This window comes from Lepidothrix coronata, unplaced genomic scaffold (genome assembly GCF_001604755.1).
Source record: "Lepidothrix coronata isolate B3197 unplaced genomic scaffold, Lepidothrix_coronata-1.0 Scaffold164, whole genome shotgun sequence".
In the NCBI taxonomy this organism is placed as follows: Eukaryota; Metazoa; Chordata; class Aves; order Passeriformes; family Pipridae; genus Lepidothrix; species Lepidothrix coronata.
Genome location: NW_016690344.1, coordinates 371864 through 399103, shown reverse-complemented (window position 1 = coordinate 399103; position 27240 = coordinate 371864). Strand labels below are relative to the sequence as shown.

General features: G+C 38.3%; 1 protein-coding gene across 1 annotated transcript; it reads right to left on the bottom strand.

Moving 5' to 3' along the window:
* On the bottom strand, positions 1–26021 carry BRMS1L (breast cancer metastasis-suppressor 1-like). The gene is made up of 10 exons (XM_017829470.1): positions 25808–26021; positions 18829–18919; positions 15161–15288; positions 12378–12457; positions 8737–8833; positions 8261–8344; positions 5506–5570; positions 4066–4105; positions 3242–3368; positions 1–1562 (listed from the first exon to the last, which is right to left on the bottom strand). Exons 1-10 carry the CDS (start codon positions 25941–25943, stop codon positions 1439–1441), a joined length of 972 nt encoding a protein of 323 aa, XP_017684959.1. The 5' UTR covers positions 25944–26021; the 3' UTR covers positions 1–1438.
* Positions 26022–27240: the final 1219 nt, after the last annotated feature.

Here is a 27240-nt window from a genome sequence, read left to right as displayed (position 1 = left end):
TAAAAGATGTCCACTACCACAGATCATTTATTTATATACTAAGTTAAAAAATGCAAATATTTTATTACAAAAAGTTTATCAAACAACTGTATACATACAGTTCATATTGTTAAAAGCCAACATATCAATCGATACTTTATGTACATTTGATTAATGTCATACAGCTGTAGAAAAGCATCACTCAGCAGAAACTGATTTGGCATTTGGAAAGTAGTCACCACCCCGCACTAGAAGAGACAATTAATTTACATGTTACAATAAAAATTCTCATTTGCTGTGATCATTTAAAGCAAACGGATGCTTTCTTTCTCCAAGAAGAATCATCATAAGTGGAGATTAAAGTGCACATAACCAACGCATTAATAATTCTTCAACAATCCCGTCTATCATTCTAGATGCTCGAAGCACATCACAGTAACATCAAGGATTTAGGACTTTCTCTGTGGCTTAAAGACGTTAAATGAAATTCAGCTTCCTGAGCTGCATGAAATACTTCTGGTGTACAATAAGATGAAATGGGGTACAGAAATTTGGAAAATAGCTTTTGGTGAAAAAAAGTCAGTGTAAATTCTCCCAAATATATGATTTCTGGGGAAATATTTTCCTTTTGAAAAAAAAATTCATAGTATTTCATAGAATCATAGAATTTCATACAACTGTGGACCAAACATGCAGACCATGCAACAGCATTTACATAACCATCCTCGCAGTTGTTCTTTGTGGGCTACACATAACACAGGTTGGAGCAACACTGTCTACCTTATGCATAAATTTTCCTGGCAATCAAGAAAAAAGAAACCACCAATGATTCATTACTATAGAATAGGGTCTGACACTAGAAAAGTGCTCTTCAAAAAACATAGCTCAAAATATTGGCTTTGTCTCATTACAAGCAATATAGTAAACCTTACAAAATATAACACAGTCAGTACTAGCAGAACTGTTGAGGACAATAGTTTTAATAAATCAGTCCACTTTGGATAAAAGAATGCTTGTGCATGTTACAATCTATTCAAAAGCAACAGCTGAGCAGGCTAAATTTACATCCACAAGACATAGTCACTGAAAACAAAATGAGTTGCTGGTAATTATTGTTATCATTTTTTGCACACCAACCGGTCACTAATGGAAAAAACCCCAGATTTTTTTTTTCATTTAACAAATGTGAGAAGTTCTGAAGCGTTATATTTGAAGAGAATACTTCGTACCTTATGCACCTTAGGACCCAATCCAGAGGCAAAATGTCTGTCAACATGATTTACCCTCCCCTCAGGTTTCTGAAGGCTGTTCATATGAAGTTTACATACAGCACAACCAATACACATTAGATACTGCTGTAAATGTATAAGGAATACAAAACACTATTAAATACAACTTTCACCCCATGGCACATCAAGCATGGCAATACCACTTGTTTCATATCCAGTTAGCAGTTAGGTCAGTTGTGGTTATGCTTTATTGAATATTTTCCTTTCTGTAGTTGAGAAATATACAGCTTGGACTTGCTTCCATCCGGTCTTTTAAACCAAACTTCATCATGGTTAATTGTTGTAATTATGGCACTAGAGAAAATGAGGGAAGGAAGGTCAGGGGAAGAAAACCAAGAAAAATTTAGAAATCTTATAAGCTAAAAATAACCTCAAAACTTTAGCTGTATTTCTATACAGTAAATGAAATTATCAATTAGTTGTAAATGCTAGGCCCAAAAGATACTGGCTCCACTTAAAGGATGGTTTCAACAGAATTCTTTGACAATTGCATGTGTCTTTAGTGAAGTTAGTTAATGTTTCAGCCATCTATCTCTTTTATTTCCTTATGAGAAAACCCTTAATGTATACAAATATTTTAAAAGAACAATAGTCACACACAGAAAACAAAACATTACACTACCCATGGTAAAAAAAACATACTTGAAATTACATTGAATATTAAGTATTTGGAAAAAAGTTAAACAGCCTGAAGCCATGATTTAAAGCACAAAATGTATTTAACTGTTAATCATTATACCAAGACCATAAGAAATAAAGTCAAAGCCGATTTAGTGAACCACTGTTACATGAGCCCTGCTTTTATGCTCCTTGTGGTAACCTTTAATACAAAGAGTGAACAAAACTTCCTCCCCTAGGAGAAAAATAATTTCAAGTAGATTGATGGGGAGGGAAAAAAAGCAAAAACACAGAGATTAAACCAGTTAATAGAATAAAGTGCATAATGAATGTGACAAAACTCCCACTAGGAAACTCTTCAACCTTAGAAGTTGCCTGTTAAGCATCAGCTTTTGGCTTTTGTCAGACACTAGGTATTAAGATCTTTATTTGGCCCAGTACAACTGCTATGTTCTGCTAAATTAATTCAGAACTTTTTAAATTTCAGACAGAATATATAGTTTGTATAAAAAATCTTTATAAAAATATCTTTATATATAAAATAGAAAATATAAAATATCTTCCTGTTTCAGCCCTGAACAAACACCAAAATCACCAAACAACCAAAATTTGTTCCCCTTCACCATATACAAGAAAGAAAAAAAATAGTCAGTTTTACAGGAAACTACTGCTATATGAAATTAAAGTCAATTTTCCTTTAATTTCATATTTAATCATATTTAATCAACACTGGGCTTAGACTGATTTGCCCCATTCAGTAAAATGTAAAATATACATTTGATTTTAAATATGCTCACACTTCTAGAATTTACAAATGTTATCCATACAGAGAAAATACATTTATACATCTTAAACATTCAATCAAATTTGCACTGTAATATTTAGTCTGTTCCCAGGTAGAACCTTTGTTAAGAGAAGGAAATATCGTAAAAAAAGTTCCAACGCTTTTCTTTCAGGCACTGATCAACTGAAAACAAAACTTATCTTCAATAGTATAAAGTGTTTTTCCGTAATTAATTATTTTGGGGTGGGCCAACAGATCAAATTCTCAAAGCAAGATTCCTAAGATACTAAAAAATAAAAAAAAATTACTCAAAGGCTATTAGTAAGAAATTAGTAAGAGCTCAAATTTTTTGAGATCCTAACCTGACAAACCTTCAGTGAATTCCAACCTTTACTAGCATCTCTCACCAGTCCAGCACTCAACCTTCTTTGGTAATGCCTGTCTTCCAAGGTGAACTACTAAATGTTAATGATGTGTCAGTATTTCCAAATAGGCCTTATTCTTTGATACCATCATCCTAGCTACTGTGTAACATGAATGTACAGAGCTGCATAAACTAATTAATCTTTACCTTGTAGGACATTCATCTTTCTTATCAATGCATATCGTCTGTCCTCGTCCATACCACTCTCCATCGTAGTAGAGTCTTCCTTCTTCAGATCTAGCACTATGTAGATGCTTTTCTAATTTGACAGGTGCTAAAATGATTAATAAAAGTCATTTAATATTGACTTCACAGAAATCAGTTGGATGTTTAAATACATTTTCATCAAATGATTTACACAGAATACACAATTTTTTCCAAACGTAGCCTGTTTCTTAATAATTGCATGAAAATTGGAAGCAAAATACCTTTTTATTTTCAGTCAGATAAAAGTTATATTTTTGTTTTCAAATAAAAGCTATGACTTGCTTGCCTTCTATCCCTTTTCCTCCTCATCTCCAAACATTTGATTTTACCTAGCATTAACATGCTTCTCATCTCAGTGCCAAATATGAGTTCCTTTCCCATGGCTCTACTTTTTTGGGGTTGTAGTTTGAAGCGAAGGTGAGAATCCTTTAGAACACATCCATAAGGTCCAGATGCTCTCAGTTTTCTGCCTCATTTTGTGCAAACACTAGCATATCTTGCCAATATTAGGTGGTGTAAACCACTTTTAGAAGTTTCAATTTTTGTTGATAATTTCTAGAATTTGTGTTAACAGAAACAACAGGAGTCAAGCTAATAGTATCAGCATCTGAGAGAGGGGAAAGATGAAAGTCACACCTTCCAGCTACCTCACCCCATCCTCCATCAGTATACCAGGGCTAAAATAAATACAATCTGCCTAGATGCAGTTTGCACCATTGCACACAGCAAGTTCTGTCTTGTGAAACCAGACAATGTTTACTTACGTTCTGGCTTTACTCTGTGTGGCCCCAGTGTAGCCATTGCCTTGAAACACAAAAGAAGATGAAGTCAGTCAGCAAGTATAGTATTTTTTTCTGAACTGCCAGCTTTAACTGTGAAGTTACATGCAGTGTAGCTCAGGATACTTGCTTTTATATGCAAAAACCACAATGAGAAGAAATGTAAAAAAAAGTGTGTTCAATGGTGATCTAGTAACTACATAAAAAAGCATTTTGAGGGTGAAAAAACCACCTTCTTTGGTAAATTTTGATTCCAAATAACTCTGAAGGTTTTCTAATTAAATCCTCAAAATTGATGTTACGTAATTGTCAAAAAAATACAAAATTACATTAACTCATTCTGAAAAATAAAATGCTATATGAACAATCTATTCTTTTGATTTATTAGCTTAGAAATTTCCCTTCATACAAACTCCAGATGGCACACAGTACTAGAGTAGGATTAAAAAAAAGAAGCACTCAGGAGTTTTTTAGTGTTCATTTGTTTTTTTGTTTTCTGGTGGTTTTTTAAATTATTTCCAGAAAAATCATGTAAAACTACAGAAAAGAACTCAAGGGAAAGATATGTTGTGTCTTTTCCTCTGATGCAATAAAAACAGAAAAGTCTGACAAGTTCACACAGAAAGGTCACATTTTACTTCTTGTTTAGGAAATCTGTACAAGAAAACAGGATGGAAACAAAATGGGAGACATTTCCCACTAAGTTTTTGAATCCACCTAAGTAGTTTGCTATTCCATAAGTTGGGAAGCATGAGGGTACTAGGGGAAGCTTTCTGACTGCAAGTGCAAGGCAAGGATAGCATTTCATTACATCAAGTTCCTTCAACAGTCTTACAAAGATCTGAAAAAGGCATTATGCAGCAAATACATCAATTCATCTAACAAATTTCTCTTCCTGTAAACCAGGATTCTCTTGTAATCTGGGAAAAACACAGCTTTTCACTTTATATAAAAAAAGTATACGAAGAGGTCAAAGCATAGAAATCTTCATAGAATAAAAAAAATTTACTATGTAGAAACATACCATATGATATACATTTTAAAACATCTTCATTTAAAGAAGAAGTCTAAGCCTATCAGACTATCCTATCGTAGTTTCTACCCAATTGTGCTAGACTATGACAAAGCAGATTCACTCAATACAGGCTTTAGGCTCACTTTTTCATGGAAAATTATGGACTCCCCATTTTAGAGATAACCTCTTACACCACTTTATTGGATTCCTCTGAATTACTTGGGTAGAATCAGAAAAAGTAACAATAACATAGCTTGAACTGAAAGGATTAGCTGACTACTGAAAAAATAAAAATTTATTTTGTGTTTTGATTGTGTAAGAAACACAGTTTCATATTTTCAAGTAGCAAAAGGACTAGATGCAAACCCAAACTAAACCCATAGCCACTGGCATTCATCCTTTCATCTTACCTTCCTTATTGTTGTCCAGTCTTCAAGTATATCAAGGTCTTGTAACATATAAACTATATAGGGGCGTGGAAAAGTTAGGGAAAACTCTTTTAAACAGAAATAATAAAATTACTCTAATGTTTGTAGAAACATATTAATATCTCTGTTCTTCCAAAGTTTCACACAAAGAATACCTACATGAAGTAAAAGCTCACACAAACACATATATCTTTCAATTATGCAACCTAGAAGTAAACTTTAAAAATTATTAAAAGAGTTAAGTAATAGAATGTAGACATTCAGACTACTGGAGTTCAACATGAGGATTAGATAAACAACTGAGATACAACCATTTCATTCCTGGCAGTTGTAAGAAATCATTCTTATTTGCAATAATTCAAGTTACGATTAAAATTCCCTGCAATTTCAAGGTACCACTGCAAATCAGCACCTACACTAGTATTAGCTTTAATAAAATAATTATTTTTACAGCATTCTGCATCATATATCAAAGTATAGTCAGCACCACATGTAAGAAAAACAAATATTCAAAAAACAGGAAGTAGAAAGGCAAAAGCCCCTTCCTTAACCTATCAGCTGCAAAGTAAAAAGTGTGTATTAGAACGACACATGAACTTCAAAACGACATTCTGTATAGCACAGCTCTTCCTTTACAACAGTCTTCACTTTTTACTTTGTTTCTCTCCATTTCATGTCTGAAAAACAAGTTTAGAGAAAAGGTGCTATGGATGTTTAAAAAATAAATTTCCTAAAATGGAATATGCAAGCTTAAAATTCCATTTGCTTTACACGGTCCTGTACAAACTGACAAGTTCACAACTATTTAAAAACTATAACCAAAACCAGCAAACTAATTTACTTCATAACTGAAAGAATTTTCAGCTTTATGAACTGCCTGAAGCTGCTGGGATTTTAGACCTAATGCTATGTTAGTATTTTTGTTTTGGAATATATGCTAAAATGGCAAGGTAGCTCATAATTCACAGAATCCAATGCTATTTATATGGACATCCTGAAGACAATGATGACTGAGAGCCAAAGAAAATACACTTTCACACAACCTGGAACCGAAATTGCTAAAGGAACTAAGAAATTAATGAAACCACTTGTAACTGTTGATTAATACCACTTGGCTTTTAAGCACGAGTTAAAAAAATCTCTCTACTAAACTAAATTTGTGACACAACCCAATGGAAGAACAGTCGTAATTAGGACAAATCATCCACCTGGGATGTGCTCCAGTAAATCAACCATGCTGAAGGAGAGTGTCCCAGTGATGACACATTTTTCAGAAACTTCTTCTTTCCCACCTTCTCTTAACATTACAAAACCTTGTGAAAGGAGCAGGATTTTTTGCAGCAACTTAACAATAAAAAAATGGCCTTTATACTGTACAAGGTCAATACTTAGGAGTTGGTCTATTTTAGATAGTCTCCACGATTCTGGACAAGAGTCAACTGTGTATGCTTCCAGCCCAGACAGCCAACTGTATCCTGGGTTCCATCAAAAGCAGAGTGGCCAGCAGCTCAAGGGAGGGCATTTTCCCCTTCTACTCCGCTCTTGCGAGACCCCAGTTGGAGTGCCACATGCAGCTCTGGAGTCCTCAGCACAAGAAAGATGTGGACTTGTTGCAGCAGGTTCAGAGGAGGCCATGAAGATGACCAGGCAGCTGGAGCACCTCTCTTGTGAGGATAGATAGGGAGTTGGGATTGTTCAACCTGGAAAAGAGAAGGCTCTAGGGAGACCTCATTGCAACCTTCCAAGTACCTAGAAGGGGCTTATAAAAACGAAGGAGAGTAACTTTTTACATTGGCAGATAGTGATAGGACTAGGGGAACAGTTTTAAACTAAACGAGCAGAGATTTAGGTTAGATGTTAGGAAGAAATTCTTTACTCATAGGGTAGTGAGGCACTGCAACAGGTTGCCCAGAGAAATTGTGGATGCCCCATCTCTGAAAATGTTCAAGGTTAGGCTGGGGCTTTAAATAACCTGGACTAGTGGAAGGTGTCACTGCCTAAGTCCCTTTCAACTCCAACCATTCTACAATATGATTCTATGATTTTGGTAACTTCTAAGAGTCCACATCTCTGTCCTATAAAAATGTTAGGCAGGGACTATGAGTAGAGAGAACACTCAGTTTGTAAAGGCATCTCTTTCTTTCTCTGGAGAAGGATGATACTGTCTCTTAGGTGTTAAAAGTTAAAAAGTTTCAGCTGCACTGCATGCTGTCAGCAGCACGAAGTCATCAATGCAAAATTCTTAAATACTATACTCACTCTACAGGAACCCAAACCCCAAAAACACCCTCCCTGCCAACCATCTCAATTCTTTGAATTTTAAACTCTTAATCAAAGAGCGTTCTAAAGTCTATGGAGTTGTTAAGAAGTAATACATTGTGGTAAAGATGTTCCAGTATGAGAAGCAAAGCTACACCTTATTCATGTCAGGTTATCCTTTGCAAACACAATGCCTAACTTGCTTCTGCCTCGTAGCTCTATTTTTTTAAGATTTAGAAAAATCAATTTTTAGAAACATTCTCTACATAAAACTAGTAGTTAGACAAGAAAATCTCAATTTCAATTTTCATAATGGAATGCGTCAACACGGTTTTTCTAATTTAAGTAACATCTGCCACGCAAAGATCAGTTTTGATAATGCATTATCACTTCAACTTGTTACTAATGAGATGTAATAAAAGTAGCTATAAAACTGCAAACATTACTAGAAACAATAGCGATTTCAGTAAAAGGATATCTGATACAACAACAGGTTTCTTCTTATCTGGACTAAACGGATCCTTCCTTTTCTTCCTGGACTGGAGCTCATCATTCCATAATTCTGAAAAGATATAATAAGAACATGCTATGAATCAGAAACATTTACAAGTTTAACTCTTTTTACAGCAGAAAACATTGTCCAAAAATTAAAAATAACATATTTTCTGGTGAGATGCTGTGTCTGAACAGCATGAAGCTGTTAAATGATTGTGCAGGCATAAATTAATATTCTCAAAACACTCAAGGGATGCTGACAATTTCTAAACCAAAGTTTGATTTAAGTTTAAATTCAACCCCCTGCCCAAAGTCTACAGCTGGATAGCATCTTAATGGATAACCTGAAACTCACCAGATATACTTTGTGTACAGTCAATTAATCAGTAGCCACCAGAAGATAAAAAAAAAAACAAAACAAAACAAACAAAAAAACCCAAACTCTGAATTTCCATCCACCTGAGGTAATGTCAATGCTATGTCTGTCTTCTTCAAGTCTTCTAATCTTCTCTTCTAGTTCACTTTGTACGGTATCATACAAGAGAAGCTTCTCACTCTAAAAAAGCAAGATTACACATTTTTTACATCACTTAAGTTCTATCATCTAAATATATATGACAATTTAAAGCATCAGCGTTAAGAGGTACCATCAGAAGGTAAAAGTAGCTTCAGGGGAAAATTTTTCAGAGGCCATAAAGCATATGACATCTCCCTGTATCCACTTTCTTAGTGTGAGATCCTATCTCATTAAAGACGGCACACTCACTTAGCATAAGTGAAAATATAGTTATATATTTATCAAATATCAGTACCAAGAATAATTAAGTATATAAGAGTATGCAGCTAGCTCTCCAGAATAACTGTTTGCATTATGACACAGTATTTTCCTTCTGGATAGCAAAGATTTATTCACAGTGAGTAACAGTAAAGTAGTGATCTCTATGCTACCTTTCATTACAAAATCACAAAAGCTAATGTTTTCTTGGAAAGCTTTTTATTAAGCTGCCTCCTATATTAACAAGTCTGCAGTCATTTATAGAGAACTATCATCTATGCCCACAGTATCTATAATTGTTGATTTTCATAGATATGAAAATTACCTTCCCACGGCAGAATTTTAAGCACATGACATAATCTAGATAGCTGTGAAAGCAAAATTGTCTACCTTAAAGCTGTGAGAAACATTTCTAAAGCACTAGTTTAGAAAAGTTAGCTTGTTGGTCCATTTAAAAGGCCCTTTCTGATTCAATTAGATTAATCTACTGCCTGCCATGTTAGGTGTATCATTAGCACTTTGTATCTAAAAAGACAAACAAACCCATACTCTGATACGAACTTTCTACAGCATCTTGTGTGATCTACACCCTCTTCCACCTCAAAGTGTTTCAGAATGAGAAAATCAACTTTGTGGCAAACTGCTCTCATTATAATCCACCCCATAGGACCGATATACTAAAATGACACACCATCTATGTAGATCAGTTACTCATTTAAAGGCAGCATCAAAAAAACCACTAAATTCTCTAAAACAGTAACTTGGAATCAAGCTGAGTTCCAAGCCTCCAGGAAATAAGGCAGTAAGGCTTTACTGCTCTTTCATAGGCTTGCACCATTTCAAAAGTGAATGAGTAGGAAATACAGCTGATTGTTAGATTTTAACATTCGTTTTCACCAAGCAGTGCCTTTAACAGCTCTGGAAAACAGAGAGCTTGGACTTATTGAAAAAACAGCGTAAGCAGCACAGGTTACTGCATCTAGCTATTTGCTACCATGTCTCTGTCAGAAGCTGCAGTTCCCTACAGCCAAATGAGCAGATGTCTGCATCTCAACTGCTCCTGCCCACAGCACAGCATACCAACAGAAATTTACCTTTATTAATGCTCAAGATGGTGTGCTGGAGCAAAGCAAAACAAATGAGCAATAGACAAAACCAAAGAACCTTGCTCTACTAAATGACTGCCATGTTTATCATTCCCTTCAAGTTAAAAGTATTCAAATTGGAAAGACCTCTTTTCATATATTTTTCAACCCCTAATTATAAAAAAACCATTTCCAAGGGGAATTTAAATATATACCCCAAGTGCCAAATGAGTGCTACTTGTTCTGAGATGATTTTAAAAATCCATTTTAAAATTAAATAGTGTTTGTGTTTAGATGTGTTCTGCTTCAAGTACTTGATGACAAATAAGGTGTGAAAAGCTATTATAGGCATCAGAGGCATTCTTGCTGAACAGTTATATTCTAGTGGAATATATATTCCATAAGGAGCATTGCCGACTTAAAGAGCTTTTACCCCAAGAGACCCTTATTGGATGGCGAATATTTGAATTCTTAAGGTTTCATAGTAGACATAATAGGAAAACAAGGGACAAGGACCACCTTAAAGAGGAATAATACATAGCCAAAAAAAATCATTCAATCACAGATTAAAGTCTTAGAGGATTCTGTTCAACCTCAGGAGTATTCACAGGAGCAAAGACAGTCAGTAATGAGTAGTCCTTCATTATACCTAATTCTTTCCCAAGGCATCAAGAAAAATGGAAAGCTTTTTAAAACTACACATGCACATTCTTGCTTTATTGGTATAGGAGGAACCACAGACTTCAGGAATACCATGAACCACTCAGAAGAAAACACCTTTAAGCAACTCTAAGGGGGGCTATGATGAAAACCTCAGGATCTAAGCAGCTATGTACAGCACTGGACATACATGTTCTTGGGTGCTTATACTACAGTATCCAGTATGCTTAAAATGGAATGTTTATGTTTAAGGAGAGTAAAATATTTTTCTTGTAACTGCTTTTGAAATGACAGTTCCATCAGTAGCTGTCCAAGGCATCTTAAAAAGACTTTTTTGGTTTTGTTATTAAAATGTAAGGTGTTTTTTTGCTAAAATTATGTCAGATATTTTAGTTACTTTCTTGGTAATCTTTTTATAACACAGGTTAAAAAATCATGTGGGAATCTATTAATAAGAACCTGATAATGAAAAATAAGAAGACTTAGCTATATATATGCAAAGCCAAACTTATAAAAAGTCCTTCAACACCTTCATTAATGACTTGGACACAGGACTCAAAGGAATACTAAGTAAGTTTGCCAATGAAAGTAAATTGGGAGGAGCTGTTGGCTCCCTTAAAGGCAGGGAGGCCCTGCAGAGAGACCTCAACAAATTAGAGGACTAGGCAATCCTCAACCATATGAAGTTCAACAAGGGGAAGTGCCAGATTCTGCACTTGGGATGGGGCAACCCTGGTTGTGTGTACAGACCAGGGAACAAGAGACTGGAGAGAAGTGCTGCAGAGAGGGACCTGGGGGTCCTGGTCAGTGGCAAGTTGAATAGAGTCAGCAGTGCCCTGGCAGCCAGGAAGGCCAACCGTGTCCTGGGGGCATCAGGCAAAGCATCGTCAGCCGGTCTAGGGAGGTGATTGTCCTGCTCTGCGCTGCACTGGTGCGGCCTCACCTTGAGTACTGTGTGCAGTTTTGGGCGCCACAGTATAAGAAAGATATTAAGCTATTGGAGAACACCCAAAGGAGGACAATGAAGATGGTGAAGGGCCTTGAGGAGTGGCTGAGGTCACTTGGTCTGTTCAGCCTGGAGGAGACTGAGGGGAGACCTCATTGCAGTCTACAACTTCCTCATGAGAGAAGGAGGAGGGGCAGGCACTGATCTCTCCTCTGTGGTGACCAGTGACAGAACCTGAGGGAATGGCCTGAAGTTGTGTCAGGGGAGGTCAGATATTAAAAGAGATTCTTCACCCATTGGGTGGTTGGGCAGCGGAACAGGCTTCCTGGAGAAGTGGTCACAGGACCAAGTCTGACAGAGTTCAAGAAGTGTTTGGACAATGATCTCAGGCACATGGTGTGATTTCTGGGGTGTCCTGTGCAGAGTCAGGAGGGTCCCCATCCAACTCAGCATATTCTGTGATTTTAATTTTTAGATGCTTTGAATAACCTCTTACCTGGACTTAAATATCACATGGCAATTGCATTCAAAGAGCAAATAACTGCAATAATAAAAACACGCACTGAACCTGAAAAGCATGACAGACAGTAAAGTTAGATGAGGTTAGTTATCAATGTGAAATAGCTGGCACAACCTCACAGTGCTGTCGAGAGGCTTGAATTTCACATTCGTACTTGTTCTTCACAGATTCCAGACAAAGCTCTCTATAGATACCTGTAATCACACAAATTATAGCAATATTACTTTCTTCAGCAACTATCCAATTTCAGAATTCCCTTTTAAGACTGCCTGCAAATCCCAAAAAATGCACATAGTGGAAAATACAGATATATTATATTAGGCACTTACAGTTCTTATTTTTACTCTTATTTTTAAAGAGTAAAAATAAGAACAAGTAAATCCTTAATTCTGAAGATGTGAGAAAAAATAAATCCTATTTTAACTCCTTCCCCTGTCAGTCAATAAATTACACCAGTGGTCATGCTAACTTCACAAAATAGGTCTATTTCATATATCTGATCAAGTTATCCTGGATATCATCAGTTTTCGAAATCAAATACTAAATGGTCTCTTCTATTTTCTAATTAGAGTTTAAAGTAATGTCTTAGGGTTTTAAGACAGCTAGAAAACCGATTGAAAGAAAAAGGTTTTCCAAATTAATATTTGGGAATTAATTAAATTAATTAGTATAAATTAATTACATAAACTAATAAGCTAAATAAATTAATAAAATAAACAAATTAATATTATAATATTACTTTATAATGCATTACCTTAATAAATTAAATTAATTAACAAGACTGTTCCATTCTTAGAAATAGTCATTTTGTGATACAAAGCATACGGCTTCCAAGCATTAGGAGCATTTCTGAAAATATGTCCACTAAACAGACAGCTGAAATAATCTGAGTTATCTGAAATGTAAGTATCTGGTAAACAGAGACAGAACTTGATGTAATATATTCAATGCATTCAACACAAAATACTTAAATGGTTTCAGATTAGAAACCTGAGGAGTTAAGTTTGCACACACGCTGGTAGTATCTTGCAACAGAACAACTTCCAAAACCAACTTCCCTTAGAATTCAACTGACAATAAATGAACACAGCACAAGAGGAACAACACTACTACCAGCAATTCCTCTGAAAAATAAACCTCCAAGTATTAAGCCAATCATCTTTCTGCTGTGAAGTCATTTTTGATCTAGAATTTGAAATGTTCTTTTCTTACATTGCTATGTTATGCTGGATTTTTTTTATATTTATGGCTGACTGGCATACCCAGGTCACTGCTTATTTGCCTGAAAATGAACAACACAATTATGAACAGTTCTACTGTATTTCTGACTTGCTGAAATAGTCAAGATCCATATTTTGTTCGAATAGTGCCTTAGAGAGCAGCAAAACACAAGGTTTTTTTCTACCACAGATGCAATTATATTCAAAGTTTAGCTAAACATAGTTTAGTTTGGGGATTTTTCACCTTATTCTCCCCTCTCTCAGGTAACAGTCAAGGCTCTCAAATAGTAAGAGTAAATAAGCCTATTTCGCAGTTTCTTGCTTTCTCCAGAATAATTTTATCAAATTCATTTAGTTGAGGACAAAAAGTTAAAAAAACCTTGTTTTCTATTCTCAGCCTCAAGGAAACTGCAGTTTTTATGCTGGGCTTTTTTTACATTGGAACATGGACCTTCAGTGCTGCTGAAGACCAATCAGGAGAACATGTAAAACGCATATCCATAGCCACCTACATGAAAGCACAGATGGACAATCACATTTAAAATTGAAAGTCGAAAGCCTGGATTATCGTTGCTTTTATACCAAACCTTTTGCAAATTCACCCACAATCCTTCTGCAAAGCAGAAGGGGGCTACTTAGGACTAGTCACATAAATTTGGGTTAAGAACTTAAAACCCAGAAATTCTGGATGAGCAGCTGAGAAAAAGCATTACAGAAAAGAGCTGGAGGGAGAGAAATGCAATTGATCAAAAGATTTCAAATTCTCAAAGTTAAAAGTACCAATAAGAAATACTGAGTAGCACTGAAACTGTATTATGAAAAGTATAAGAAGGCTTGCCATTTTCAGTTTGGCTGCACGATGTTTCTGCTAAGTTTCTTAGAAAAGACAGTGGTATAGCTTCTCTGGCTAGAGAGATCATGACTGTCTGCCTTTTGGATCTCTGACAGTCTGTATTACGTAACCCTTGGACAGCAGAATTACTCCTAAGGGAGTCAAGCTGTAACATGAAACAAATTTACAGTAGTGAAGTACAGAACTTTGTCTCTCCATAATAGCACTACTCCATATGATTATATACGGTTGCACAGTGGAAGAAGATCAAAGTTCTTGCCTTTTTCTTCTATGAGCATAAAAGCCTATCTAAATATTAGTTTTAATAATTAAAATTCAGCTTAGATCAAAGCTGTCAAGGATAGGGTTTTTCTTCTTCCCTAGATGGAACAGGAAGATGGGAGCAGAGAAGCAGAAGAGACATAGACTAGAAGAGCAGGAAAAAACATGATTATCTAAGATGATCTGGCAAGCACTTCATGAGACAGAACCTACAAATCTCTTCAACAGTGACCACTGTGTAGACTTGATCCCAAATCTTCTGACTAATAAAAATTATTAGTTTTCAACTCAGTAATTTTGTACTTACTACCCAAAGACAGGCAGCTAGTAAATGAAACATAAAAAAACCATATTTTTAATTTGATGTTATCAGGCAACTTATGCAAAGAGGTAAGCAACTTACTCATTTTTACTTGGAAACTACTTTACATTTAAAATCATGCCACAGTATTTCTAACTTTAAAACACACTCCTCCAACAATTCTAAAGAAAAGAGAAGATTGGCTTTAAATTGCATAGGAAGTTTATACTTTAAAACAGCAATACTCATTTTACATGCCTACCTGCCACCTTGGTTCGGATTTGCATATTTTCTTGTAAAGCTGCCAGCGGTTCTAAATATTCAGGTGCTTTTCCAGCTATGACCTCTTGTAGTTTTGCATCCACTTGGCTTAATCTTTCTTTGTAGAGTCTTAAAAAAATAGAAATGAAAACATGTATTTTATTTAAAAGTATGTATTCATACGTATTTTATTTAGAAGAAAACACAAGGTGGAAGAAATATTTTTAACATAGCTGTTCTTTTGTCATTCCTTTGTTAATGCTATGGAACACTGAAGCAAAGTGAAGATTTTTTTAGCATTTGAATTTTTCAAGACATATTTTCTTTTTGAAATATTCTATTCATGTCTATTAAGCCTTTCTGGAACGTGAGTGTAAACAATTAGAAGTGTATGTATCTCCATCTCTAAGGAAGAAGAAAAAACTGCATGTCCGTTTATAGGACTGAAATGCAGTAGGATGTGAATCAACACGGAAGAGGACACGTAAAGCTGTCCTCTACAATACATTATAATGAATTGGCTTATGTCGTGAGAGAGAAAGACAGACATTTCGTGGATAGAAACAACCACTCACTTTTGTGTTCACATATCTGCTCCCATGCTACCATAAAACATGGGCAGGTTGTTATTGAAGTAACACTCGTTTCATCTCCTGTGAAAATCCACATATTGCATACTATCACAAATATCACAGTATGATTTCTAACTGATATCTTCCATTCCTGCCAAAAGGAAGCTTATTTAAAGCATTTTTATTCTACCTGAAATTCAGTCCTCCCATAAAAGCTGATATTTACTGGCAGACAATGAAGCAACCTACTTGCACTTTTTGTAGAATTTAATGTAATATCAATTACAAAGATTTCAATCTCAATACAGCCCCACCTATTGTAACTGATAAATATAATGTTCAATGTTAGAAACATGAATATAACTGACTTCTCCTTATCTCATTTTTTACCTTGCACCGCACAATCAAAAGCTGTAAAATTAAAGTAAACATGTACAAACTCTCTAAGTGTTAAGAACACATCAGATGTTATCTGTTTACACAGATACAACAGATGTCCTTGGGCCAAGGATGCTGCTTTTTTACTTATTTAAAGTGCACAAGTTAAGTAATTAGAAAAAATAAAGTTTATGTATACTAATACACCAAGACCCCCTTGAGAAATAACTGCCTGTTCATCTGCCACCAGCTTGCTCATCTTCTTACTTTGACTATTGCTAGGTTAGGTACACATGCTTGACCTACAGAGTTGTCATCAGTGATCACTCTGCTACCTCTTACCTGCAACCTGTTAAGAGTATGATACATGCAATCTGTCCTGCAGTCAACTGACACAGCCTGCAGCTGATCAAACCCCACTTTGCTGGGCTCAATCCCCGATGAGCATGCTATGCACGTGGTGGTTAACAGAGAGCTACAGCAGAATGATTTAGCTAGAATGTAAGCCTGGATGCAGAGTGCACTGGGTCAGTAACTAACATTTGACTATACAGCACCAAGTACCAGCTACATAAGAGCAAGCACTTATAGACTGGGTGCACTTGGTACCATGCAGCAGTTGATGAACTATAACTATTTATCCAGTACTTTCAAACAGTGATTTGCCTAAAATGGAAAAATGCTACCAACCACTGCAAATTCTACTTATAGCATCCAAATGCAGTTTCCCCAGAAAGGATGAGGAGGCAGACCCAATCATTACATCATCTCTGCTGTTGGTTGTGACTAAAACTCCCATTGTTTATGCATCTTTTTCTTCTTTCCCAACTTCATCATCTCCCTACTCACAGCCACTTCTCCCTATAATCCTTCTTCCATCATTCTAATGGTCCTTTTCTATTATTCCCATCATCACTGTTCTTCTAGCCCATACAAATACCTCTATCTCTCAACTAGCCAATGTGTCTACGCAATGCCTTCTTCCATATACGATAGCTTTACCACTCCTCAAACACCTAAACCCCCCAAAATACTTGCTTCCTTCCTCTGACGACCACCCTCTTTCATATTCACTCCTTAAAGGTTTGTTTCCACGAACTGTTTTCAGTCATCCAAGCTGTTGGACAGATGGAAGAGTAAGGCTGACCTCAAAAGCTAACAGTTTTCCAAATGCCAAACCAGTCAGTACTGACTGGCTTCAGTACTCATCAGTTGGTTCCATTTCCCAGGTTTCTTCACACACAGCCAAATAAATAGCAGTATAAACAATCTTCTCTAGGCACTGCAGCAAGGAATTTCTTGTTAAGCAATTCTTTCCAGACCCTATTGTTTCCAGACCTCACAGTGTCCTGTTATACAAAGCAAGTTGTATGTCTTAGTTCTGTAGCAGAAAGAAATATCTCACAACATAAAGGTGCATCTAAAGCATGACAACTGACTAGGTTTTCAATCCAAGGATATGCCCATGAATAGACCGGGTCTTGTTAAAGTTTCACTCGCCAGGTACCTTAAGTTAGTTGCCAAATTACCACAAATTTAAACTGGAACAGATGCATCTAGCTTGTCTGGGCACATGTAAAAACAAATTTAACTTTACATACATTGCTGGAGCTTGTCCAAAGAAGGACAATGAAGATGGTGAAGGGTCTGGAGCACAAGTCCTGTGGGCAGCAGCTGAGGGAGCTGGGGTTGTTTAGCCTGGAGAAAATGTGGCTGTTGGGAGACGTTATTGCTTTCTACAGCTACTTGAAAGCAGGTTGTAGTGAGGGGGGCATCAGCCTGTTCTCCCAGGTAAAAAGAGACAGGATTAGAGGAAATAGTCCTAAGCTGCACCAGGGGAGGCTTAGACTGGATATTAGAAAAAATTTCTTCACTGAAAGGGTGATCAAGCATTGGAACAGGCTGCCTAGGGAAGTGGTGGAATCACTGTCTCTGAAAGTGTTCAGAAAAATGTGTAGATATAGTGCTTAGAGGCATGGTTTCATGGTGGACCTGGCATTGTTAAGTCCGTGGTTGGACTCCATGATTTCAGAGGTCTCTTCCAACTTTAATGATTCTGTGATACAAATATCTGGCTGTAATACAAATGACAATCACTTTTGATAACTGTGGCTATTAATTTCATCTCTTCTACTTAGCAGGTTTTTACTGTTTATGTAGGTATTATGGCAAACCACTAATCTTCGTTCGCGAAGCCTAGCCATGATGGCAAACTACAGAGAGGTAACAGTATTTTCATTTTATTTAGTACTGGTATCTGGTTTGCAGCAACCACAAGAAACTTTCATTGGTACCAACTACAAAAACTACTGCACTGTCCTATAAAAAAAAAAACCAAAACCCAAATCTAATTTCTTACTTAGCAAAAAGAGTACTTAAGTCTGTCCTACATACATAAAACAATAAGACATTGAGTAAATAAATAAATAAATTCCCCTAAAATCACAATTCCTTAGATCTACTAAGGAGTTTGATGTAATAGACCCACATCAGCCCTTCACAACAAAAACATTTCAAAACTATCCCTACAGAAAAAAAAAAAGAAAATATAAATACATAAAATTATTCTAAAGCAACTGCCCGCAAATAACTTCAGAACTCCCAATCCTTATTCTCCTCCAAAAGTAGCATTCACATACATGAAAAAAACACCAGCTGTACACAATATTTTCATGGAATGGATTGCCAAATGAGGCACTTAAAACATTAAAATACTTACTGATCTTTAAGGTCTGTAAATTGCTTTTCGAGATTGGACATTTCATCTAAACACTCCATTCTTCTTCTTTCACAGTCCTCATCATCCATTTCTAAGAATAAAAAGAATAATTTTTAACAATGTAATATATAACCAAATAAACTGGATATTTTATTTCTAGTGAATATGAAGAAAGCCGGAATTATAGCTAGCCATGAGCAGTTTATCCCCTTATATTATTATTCACATAGAGCAGAATATGAGAAATCACTTATCATATAAGCTACAAAGTAAGAAACTTAGACCTAATTTTAGAATAAACTCCATAAACAGTAATTCTTTTTTCTCAAAACAGGAAACAACAGCACTGTAAGACCTCAGGAGGTTAAATTTCAAGACTGATAATACAAAGTGTACATAAGAAGGCATGAAACAGAGAAACTAAACATTGTATATCATACCAGATGAAAGATACCATCAAACACGAGAAATTAGTAGGTACCACTGAAAATTCAAGTGTATCCTGAGTCAGTATAAACAAAAGCCATCCCTGGAATGCAAGCAACATTACATTTGTCATATAAAATTCAAGGTTTGTTTTATTAAAATTCTTTAAAGAAAAAATAACACATGGTTTTGAAATAGGTTTCATCCTGTGCAATTTGAAGAGATCTTTGAAGTTGAAATATAATTGTAAAAATATCTGTAGTTCATTGTAATGACCATTTGAAATTGCTGCATTTCTAAAGAAATATTTCTTAACCTGAAAAGTCTAGAACTTTGCAGAAACTTGACTTTATATGCTTTTATGCAGCAAGAATAATTAACATTAAACTCTTTCCATGGTTTTTGATTTAATTTATATTCCTGATTTTTTTTTAATTTAGCTTGGGAAGATAAAGTATAATAAATACCAATTGTTTTGCCAAAAATTTTGCCACTCTGTTGAGACATCTGATGTTACTGAACATCAGTTATCTCCACTGCCATTTCTTAGACTAGAAAGCTGAAAAACTAAGATACAAAATTCTTGACTGTTTCCCACCCTTCCCAGAAGGAAAAAAAAAAGGCTTTGTTAAGCCTTATTAAAAATCAGATATGTGAAACTGCTTTATAGCAGCAGTATCTGCAGGAATTAGCTCTCAACAGTTACAGTACAATTGACCCGTTATCAAGCTGTAGGAAGCATTCAGAAGGGATGGCCATGCAGTTGGGAACTGGGGCTGAAAGGGTGCAAACAGACCAGGTGTTTAAGAGAAGGCACTGTCCTAAGGAGGCCATATCTATGTAAGCATTTACTCTGGCAAAAAATATCCTACCTCCTGACAGAAAGGCAAAGTGGAATCCTGAAACCAGTAGCCTGGACTCACTCCTCTGGACCATAAACAACTCTGAGCTTTTTGTTTCTTCCTCACATTTTTCCAATAAACATGTTTAACTTCTTTATGCTGTCTCCTACACCAACTACAGAACGCCCTCATGCAAGTCTTCATTTTCATTGTTTTCCAAAAGAGTATGGCAATTTGTAAAGGTGATGAGGTGAAAGGAGTAGCTTCAGGGCCACTGCTACTTGGAAGGATCTGATTAACTCAGATGTCTACTCAGACCTCTCAGTGTGTGACGATTTCTGCACTTAACTTGTTTCTGAAATCATCACAAGCTTTTAGGACTAAAAACTACACTAGCCCTCTCAACCTGGATATGAAAACCAGCAGGCAGCAGAGCATACCAATGTGTACTACAATGGCACCTATGACTCCAAGTTAAAGACCTAGTATGGTCTGTCGTACTACAGTTAGTACAATCAAAAAAGTGCGTATAAAGTTTTAAAACAAAATATAACCTGAAGTATTTGAAAGCAGAGCAAGAAAATTTAAAGACAAAACTTAAATACATTGAATGGGGAGGGTGGAGGAAGAACGTATCAGGCTGTTAAGAGATACTACTTTATATCAAATATTGTTCTCAAAAATAAGGCAGAACCAGAATCAGGCTGGAAATTAGATTAAAGAACAAAGTTTTATTTGGCTGTCCAATGCAATACTCAAGCAAAATTGCTCCGTCAACTTTCGGCTTGGTCAGATTTAAGGAATGTGGCAATCATTACTCAAAGAGTTGTCTAAAGCATTTATGTGCTATAAAAATAAAGCTTCTTTAAAATTTGAAGGCACCTCCCTGTGAAACCAAACAGCAACAAGCACCGGGATACCAGTAGTTTTCCCACTTTATTCTCAAACATGCCTTTTGTTCTAGGTATGTTTTAGTAAGGAATTCACTCAGAAGCTTTTCTTAAGTTAATATGAATTTTATTGTTTGTATATGTTTAAGGACTACAAAGCAAAGAAAACTATTAGAACTGTAACCCTGGCTGAAGATCAGTGCACACCTACTGTTGGAGGGGAAGGGGACTGCATCTTACATTTTAAACTTGTGTTGCAAGGAAACTGTTATGCACTGGCATCTGAGGGCACAGCTGACTCTCTTGTAGATATTGAAATAACACATAACTCTCCAGTCTCCCCTCAGCTGACTTTCTGTCTAGAAGTCTACATTCTACCTATCATTCATACTGAATGTCAATTCACATGCTAATTCACACTCACTCTTAAATTGTTTCATCTTTATTCTGCCTCCAGTAAGATTCATAAAATGATGATTTTTGGAGTCCTGAAATATCTTTAATAGATATAATTTACGAAATTTCTTCCCCATGGCCTTAAACAACATACTGACTAGAGAATATGGAGTGCTGAAAAAGTAAAAGGTTTTAGGATCAAATCTCACAGCTTTCCAGTTGAAAATTTACAACACTGGAGGTGAGATTGCTCATTTCATATTAAAACATTTGCCGATAGGCCCATCCTGTCTCAACACCTCAGATTTCCCACATATTTTCATACTGCACTAAGTATTTAAGGTACTTTTAAACACTTCCAAAATCACAGTCACTTTTTTCCTACTATGTTCAAGCAGTCCAGCATGGTAATTAGGGCAGCCTGGTTTAAAGATAAAAACCCCCACATAGTACTTAAAATGTAACAGCACCTAAAATAGCTTTTTTTAATAAGCCTTGGCCTACATAAAGTGCTTAAAAAATGGCCAAATTCTCCTCTAGGATGGTAATCATAACTTGTGGCTTTTTTTATTCATCTCTAATATGCTATTCTAAATCCCAGTCAATAAAAAACCTTTACTAAATACATAATGTCAAAAGGAACAGGATAGGACAACTCATGCTTCTTTTAACAGCACCTTTTGTATTGTCAGGCATCTACTGGCGGGGAAAAAAAAAAAAGGCTGAATGCAAGTAAAGCAGAAGACAAATTTAACACCCAAAAAACAACATTACTAATTTCAATTAAGACTTGTTTCTTGTGGTGCTAATTATCTTATGTCCGTAGGAGCAATATGCTGCCATGGAGTATGTTCATATTTGTCAAGACACTAAGACAAGCATGTAATTTCCTGTAATCATCACATTTAAAGTGCTCCCTTAAAAGCATTTCTCTGTGGAATGCAACAGAAATTATCTGGAGAGCTTCTTGTGTTGTTTTAAAGACACACTCATAGATTACATTCACTAAAACACAATTACTCCTTCCTAATCCCAGAAGAAAGCAAGATAAGGACAAAACAACAGAAATATTTGCCTTCAATAAAAATCAGCCAAAGCGTCTTAGAGGACATGTAAACTTCAAAGTTTTCATTAGAAATACCAAATAACAGAACTACAAAGAGGAAACCAGGCAAATTTTGAAAAAGAGCTAACTTCAAAGCTGAAACTAACAGAGCCAATTCTCTCACTACAGCCAGGAAGATGGGAGAGAAAAAGCTAAGTTTACATGTTATACCAAACTCTCCCACAGAAAATTACATTTTCTCAGACATAAAGATTAGCTAGAATAAGAGATAAAGAAAGGGCATTCCCAGATGGCATCTAGCTACAATACAAACTGGAAGGCTAAGATGGGCAAAGTAAGTAGTGGGTTTTGTTGCAGTGCTGCTCCTGGACCTCATCAAGGAGACCTTAACAACTCTGTGCCTCACCCACCTACTGCCCAATATGCTTGGATATTCCTCCTTTATCCTCTCTCTGCCTTTTCCTGAAAGATGTAACAAACTTCATGTATCAGAACTTCTTGAAAAGCTATCTCCATGAATTTCTTATCCAAAATACAGTTTTCCCTTTTGAGTTCATGTACAATTCTGATAATAACAGAACTGAAGCATGCTTTCATAAGTCACATCTGAAAGGAAAGGAGAAGGTTGCTTTGCAAATAGCACAGCAGCAGGTATGCTTTGCCAACAGATCACTTCCAGTTGCTTGTCCTGGTACCCAAAAGTGAACTCAAGTTTACTTTTATTCCAGCATAACCACTAGCACACAAAAATGCTGCCTAGTTTAGGTTTCACCAAAACAACCCAAGACCATTTGAGCACATTTTTCTGGCCCTGTTTTTCAACAGAATCATTTTGAGAGAACAGGGGTTAAGGAAAAACTGATCAGCCTTCCCCAGCAGTAGATCTGTAATTGCGTCAGTGGAGGTTTAGGTTGGACATCAGGAAAAGGTTCTTCACCCACAGGGTACCTGGGCACTGGAACAGGCTTCCGGGGGAAGTAAGCAGTCACAGCACCAAGCCTGACAGAGTTCAAGAAGCATGTGGACAATGCTCTCAGGCACACGGTGTAATTCTTAGGGCTGTCGTGTGCAGGGCCAGGAGTTAGACTCAGTGATTCTTCTGAGTCCTTTCCAACTCAGGATATTCTAAGGTTTTAATTTGGAGATAAGGGGCCTCAGCACTATCTACTCAGAACTACTTATTCTCTTTTCTTATTTGGCCAAATCAGTAGCTAATACAGACAGAAATAAAATCATTATACTAATTTTGCTGACTCTTTCAAGCCCGTATCTGGATATGGTTCACAGTTCACTGAGTGCAGACATCTCCTGTGTAGCATTGCGTTAGACAAGATGCAAGATCTTCCTCAGATTAGAGAACAGCCTAGAACTAAAAATCACCTGCTCCAGACTAAACACATGCAAATCATTAGTCCCAAATTCACAAAACATGAAGGCATCCAGTTAACTGGACATATTTACATATTTTCACAAAATTGCCACTTATGCCTTCTGCTGCTAATGAGCTGCAGTCTATCTAGCCACTGGTTTACATAGTCTTCAGTGCCTCCCATTTATATATCAGACTCTTCACTGAGATGTTTTCACTAGCTACCTTTTCAACAAGTTATTTTTCTGACACTTTAGCATACAAAGGCCAAACAAGCAAGAAAGGGGACAGGAAGGCACAGAGTACCAGGAGGGGTGGGTAAGGATGAAAGGCAGGACAGTAGCAGTCAGCATTTTGATCCAGGTGGACACCACAGACCAGCAACCTAACTTGTAAAATGGGGTTCTAGCAGCAATACTTGCCAGCTCAAAGATATGGGGGGATAGGGAAGAAGAAGGGGACAAAGGAAAAAAATTAATAGGAAGCTCTGCATAAACCATGGACAGATTATCTGGATCTGTGGATTAACCAAGGCCTCTACTGGGGGATCCACTCTGGTTCAGAGCGAGAATTAACTCAGATCAAGGTCTAAGGGAACGACTATACCCTCTCCCAGTACTGCAGCCACACTTTCTCAGCACTGGAAGAGTCTTCATTCTACTTCTGCAGAGTGAGCTTGGCTGTGTCTGTACCACACCTGTGGGGCTTCAGCACCTTGCTAGTCCATGCACAGGCAGATGAGGACAAGCTCCATGAGTCCACACAGCACCACCAAAGCAGGGCTTTCCCTGAACTGCATCAGTCAGTGTGAATATAAAAGCCCTAGAATTTAACTTTCAAGATCTCCCAGATCATTCAACACCAAAAATTAAGAAATAACTGTACACTGAAGACTTTAGCACACAAATAAATCAATCACAAGACTAACAGATGTAAAAATATAATTTCACAGCTGCCTAATTTGTCTGGTTCATGGCATCCCACTTCTTCCAGCACTCAGGCCACAAGTCAATATGCTAGTATAGGCATGGGATAGGATTCCAGCAGACCACTCTAAATCACTTAAGCTGCCAGAAAACACATGTCAGGACCAGGACTGGCCCTGGCCCACGTCCATGTCAGGACTTCTCACAGTTCACTAACTCTGGCCATCTTCCTTTCCACCCACAGTCTTCCATTTCAGCACTAGTCCAATAAGGCACCATAAACTTTTACTGGGAATCACCTGGAAAGATGTGTTAAGATGGAAAGAAGCAATTACGAGGAAAGTTTGAATAGATCATAACCTTTCTATAACACACTGTAAATTGAGCATAGAAAAAGTAATTTTTTAAAGCTAGATTTCACCTACTAATGTAATTCCAAATCTACAGTCCAGAAGGAAGCTACGGAAAAAGGAAAGGACCTTCAGCAGAGTAGAAACTGAAATGATTAGCAAAGGAGGCCAACGGTATTGCCAAGGGCTTCCAATATCCCCTCAAAGACAGGTCTGAAAACACCTAATTGTTTGCATACGAAGAAATACATACGTATATACACGTACACACATGTGTGCGTGCATGCACACGTATGTATATGTGTATATGTATGTATGTATGCGTGCCAAGCCCTTAAGTGCAGACCCCAGCGAGGACCCCGCTCAGCGGGCACGCTCCCAAGCCCAGCAGGGTACAGCCCACAGCACTTCCACGGAGCGGGGCAGCGCGCCCCGGCCCCGGGCCGGGTGCCAGCTGGCTCCAGAGCCGGCGGCTCGGGGTGAAACGGGGCTCCGTGCCCCTGCGCCCCGCCACGTTACTGCGTCCTGGCCGGCGCGGCGGCCCGAGGAGGAGCCGCGGGGCCGAAGCTAGGGCTGGGCCGGGCCGGAGGGGCGGGGTCACGGCGGGGGTGGGCACCGGCAGCCACCGGAGCCGGGGAACAGGACCGGTGTGTCCCTGGGGCAGAGCTGGGCGCTGGGGGAACGGCAGCGGTACCCCTTAAGCGGCCGCGGTACCTGAGCTATCCCCCTCCTCGGAGACTGATGAGCTCTCGGTCTCCTCCTCCTCCGAGCTGCTGCCCTCGTTCTCTCCGTAGTCCACCTCCATCTCATCGTGATTATTCTCCTTCTTCTCCCGGGAATGGACCGGCATCGTCGTCGCCGCCGCTGTTGCAGACCCCGCGCCCGCCCTTCCCGCCGCCGCTCCGCCACCGCCACCGGCCGCTCCGCCCCGCCCGGCGCCGGCGCGCCCGCCCATTGGTCGAGCCCCGACGGCGTCTGACGTCAGCGCGCGCGAGGCGCTCTGGGAATTGTGGTCCGTCCGGAGAGGCGAGGGACGGCGCGACCGAGGGACGGCCGGGAGCGCGGGATGGAGAGAACGCTCCGCGGCTGCGGGGCGCCGTTAGGGGCCGGGCGGGGAGCGAGGGCCTCCCGCGCCCCTTCCACGTCCCGGGGCGCTCACGGGATTTCTCGTCACCGAGAGAGGCTCCATCGCGGCCGGGCAGAGTTCGGAGCGCTTTGCACCTGCCCGCGTCTCCCGCAGGCGGCCGGGCGGGGCCGGGAGCCTGCGGGGCGGGGTGTTCGAGCGTGGCCGGGGCAGCGAAGGGAAGACGTGGGGCCTCACGTCTCCCCACACCACCCGCCTGGCACCCGCGCTCCTGCCCAGGAGCGCTGCATCCTGGCAAGGTGTCCTTTGTGGCTCACCACCTCCTTATAACCTTACCCCTCGCACCCCAGAGGAGAGAGGTACCTCCCTTCCCCATTATTAGGGGGAAATTCTTTACTGTGAGGATGGTGAGGTACTGAACAGGTCGCCCAGAGAACTAGTGGATGGCTCAACTCTGGAAGTGTTCAAGGCCAGGTTGGATAGGGCTTTGAGCAACCTGAACTAGTGGAAGGTGTCCCTGCCCGTGGCAGGGGGTTGGAACTAGAGGATCTTTAAGGTGCCTTCCAACCCAAAGTATTCTGTGATTCTATGAATAGTGGCCTCCCCACCAGAGCTTGTTTCTTCCCCAGTGTCATGTTCTGTGTTATGCTTTAAATTAAATCAGACTTAACTTGGTCCCCTAAAGCTGACACTTGTCCACAGAGAGTGGACATGAGAAGGGACACGTGAGAGGAACAGCTATGCTGCAATTTGTGCAGTGTTGGAATAGGTTTTTTTGGTTTTCTGTTCATTGACCAATTACTGTTAATTGTGCTATGTAAGATGTACTGAATACAAGTGATGCTTACTGGAACAACCTGTCCAAACTGTCCCCTTGCTCTGAGGGACTGGTTAGCTTCACCTCAGGACATATGCGTGTACGAGGAAGTCTGGCAGAGCTCCTCAAGAGTTGTGAAATACAGAGCTGGTTGTGGCCTGCAGGTTGGTGTGGGTGGTATCTTTGGGGCTAAAGTGAGCTCGCTTGTACTGCACAGGCTCACTCTTGAACTCTGGGCCAACTGAA